Source organism: Electrona antarctica (genome assembly GCF_951216825.1).
Source record: "Electrona antarctica genome assembly, chromosome: 18".
NCBI lineage: Eukaryota > Metazoa > Chordata > Actinopteri > Myctophiformes > Myctophidae > Electrona > Electrona antarctica.
This window is the reverse complement of record NC_136799.1, coordinates 42,281,245-42,283,645: the sequence shown is the minus strand read 5'-3', so window position 1 is coordinate 42,283,645 and position 2,401 is coordinate 42,281,245. Positions and strand designations below refer to the sequence as shown.

Sequence of the window (2,401 nt, the reverse complement as noted above, 5' to 3'; positions counted from 1 at the left end):
GGCATTTCCGTTCACAAAAATATATTTTAAAATATCTTTAGTTAATTTTCTTTTCTGCTAAGTAACGAGCTATAAATGCTTAGATGATTTCCATTTATATTAAGATAAATGTGCACGACTGTAAAAACAAAACGGAACTGTAGAGGAGGCTCCACTTCCACTTTATATTTTACTCATGATAGAACTTCCGTTGCTCCAGACTGTATGATGGAAGCGTTTGGAAATTGCGAATTTGCGAGAGGCAACAGCCTGGTGACGCGAGACTATAGCCACTACCAAACTCCAGAGTCTGGCTCATAGTTGAACCAGAGGTCATTGAAAATAGACAAGAATGATCATTTTAAAACCTTTAACTGAGACAAACTTGACTTTAGAATTAAGAACAATCTAAAAACAATTTCTTCTTTATTACTCCCAACACAGACAGACACCAATATTAACAGCAGTGCAGAACATATTGTACAAAACATAGAATAAATGTGGTCAAGTGGATGAAGAGACCCAACGTAACAGCAGAGAAGAACAGATAGAAATCCTAAACGTGTGCGTGAGTCCTTTCTTCTACAAATATCCGGCCCATGGTCTTGTCCGACACGCAGTTGATCTCGTACGACTGCAAAACAAATCTACGCTTTTACAAAACTAAAACATATCCAAACGACTTGAGCCCTGGTGTCAATATTCTGGGCATGTCATGGGTGAAAAATCAACATAGTGAAGTTGTATATCGGCTTTTTCTTTTATATATACATTTTTACAAAAATGTTACAAAGTTTTGCCGTTTTTTTTCTCACCACCCCAACATTTTTGAAAAAAAATCTTGAAAAACATGAAGAAAATAAATGAAAGTAGGGCATGGGGTTGTTAAAAAGCACGTAGAGGTGAAGGAGGACACAGAGGTGGGTTGAGAGGATACAGGGGACAAGTTAGGAAGAGGCCTTCTTGGTTCGACCTCTGGGTTTGTTGGCCTTTAGTCCCGGTGTGGTCTGCGTTCCCGTCTCCGTCAGCGCGGACTTTGAGGCCACACGTTTCTTGGGGCTGGACACTTTCTTTGGGCTGTCCGTCTTTTTCACAACATTCACTTCTGTGGAGGGGGAATATATATTCATATACAGTCAGTAGTGGGAGTGTTAAAAATGTTATGTGCCAGTAAAAACCTGGCACATAACATTTTTCAGATGGGGGTCCGTGTGCACAAATACATGGGGGTCCTTTATGACAATGTTTGAGCAGAATCACAGGTTTAAACAACATTAGGGAACAAGCCTAAATAAGCAACTACACTTTAGAAACAAGCCCAAAAAAACACAACCTGCAACTACTGTCAATATTTTCAAGCAACTTTACTGAAAAAACAAGACCAAAGTCGCTTATAACAAGCGGACATGGCAACACCGGTAACAACTGCAAGAACTCCAGTTTTTAACAGGATATTTAAGACGTTTCAAACTCATGTCATTATGTCAACGTCGCAACACAAATAATACAAACTATGAAAAACAATGACATCACATTATCAAATGAAATAGTGTGGTTTAAAGAACTGAAATTTATTCCTACAAAATCACGACCGTAATGGCTGCATAGAGCCCATTGGATGATTTGAGGCATTTTGTTCCAAAAATGTGTTTTGCAAAAATCCACCTGTTGGTGGCACAATGTGAAAAGGGTGGGATATATTCCTCGGCCTAGTAGGAAAGTCTGTGAAAGATTTCACGTAAATTGCACTCCGTCTTGAACACATGACTAGAGATACTGTGTAACGATTTGCGGGATTTTTGGACAGAATCTGGAGGAGTAATATAAAAAAATTTGTTTTACAAAAGTAAAACGCACGCACACACGGACGGAGTGCAAAACATACTCTCTCCCCATGCCTTCCGCCTGGTGGAGACTTAACGTAAAACTCTACCTTTCTGCTTTAGGACCTTCTTTTTCTTAATGGGGGCTCTGTCCGTTTCGTCGTCGTCCTCATCCGATGTCGCCATCTTCTTCTTTGGGGCCCTCTTTTTCTTGGCTGGAGCTCCGTCTGTCTCGTCGTCCTCGTCTGATGTCACAGACCTCTTCTTCGGGGGGCCCCTCTTTTTCTTGGCTGGAGCTCTGTCTGTCTCGTCGTCCTCGTCTGATGTCACAGACCTCTTCTTCGGGGGGGCCTTCTTCTTAACTGGACTTCCGTCTGTTCCGTCGCCTGCATCCTCCATCTTATCCGGTGTCTTCTTCTTCCTCTTGACAGCCTTCTGAAAGATATGAGCACGAGTGTGCGTGAGAGAGAGGGCGAGAAACAGCCTGGGTCATCGCCATGCAGGCTTATACTGTAGTGTACTTTTGTAAAAATACATTTGTTGACAAGGACATACAAAATTAGTGGACAATAATATTATCAGAAACACAAGAGCTAGCC

General features: G+C 41.4%; 1 protein-coding gene across 1 annotated transcript in view; it reads right to left on the bottom strand.

Moving 5' to 3' along the window:
* Positions 1-381: 381 nt before the first annotated feature.
* LOC306942157 (serine/threonine-protein kinase VRK1-like) overlaps positions 382-2,401 on the bottom strand; it is a 37,151-nt gene continuing 35,131 nt past the window's right edge. Inside the window, exons 13-14 of the mRNA XM_079527901.1 lie at positions 1,913-2,237; positions 382-1,084 (exon numbers count right to left, since the gene is read on the bottom strand). Of these exons, the coding sequence (XP_079384027.1) occupies positions 927-1,084; positions 1,913-2,237 (483 nt within the window). The 3' untranslated portion in view covers positions 382-926. The remainder of the gene's footprint in view (positions 1,085-1,912; positions 2,238-2,401) is intronic.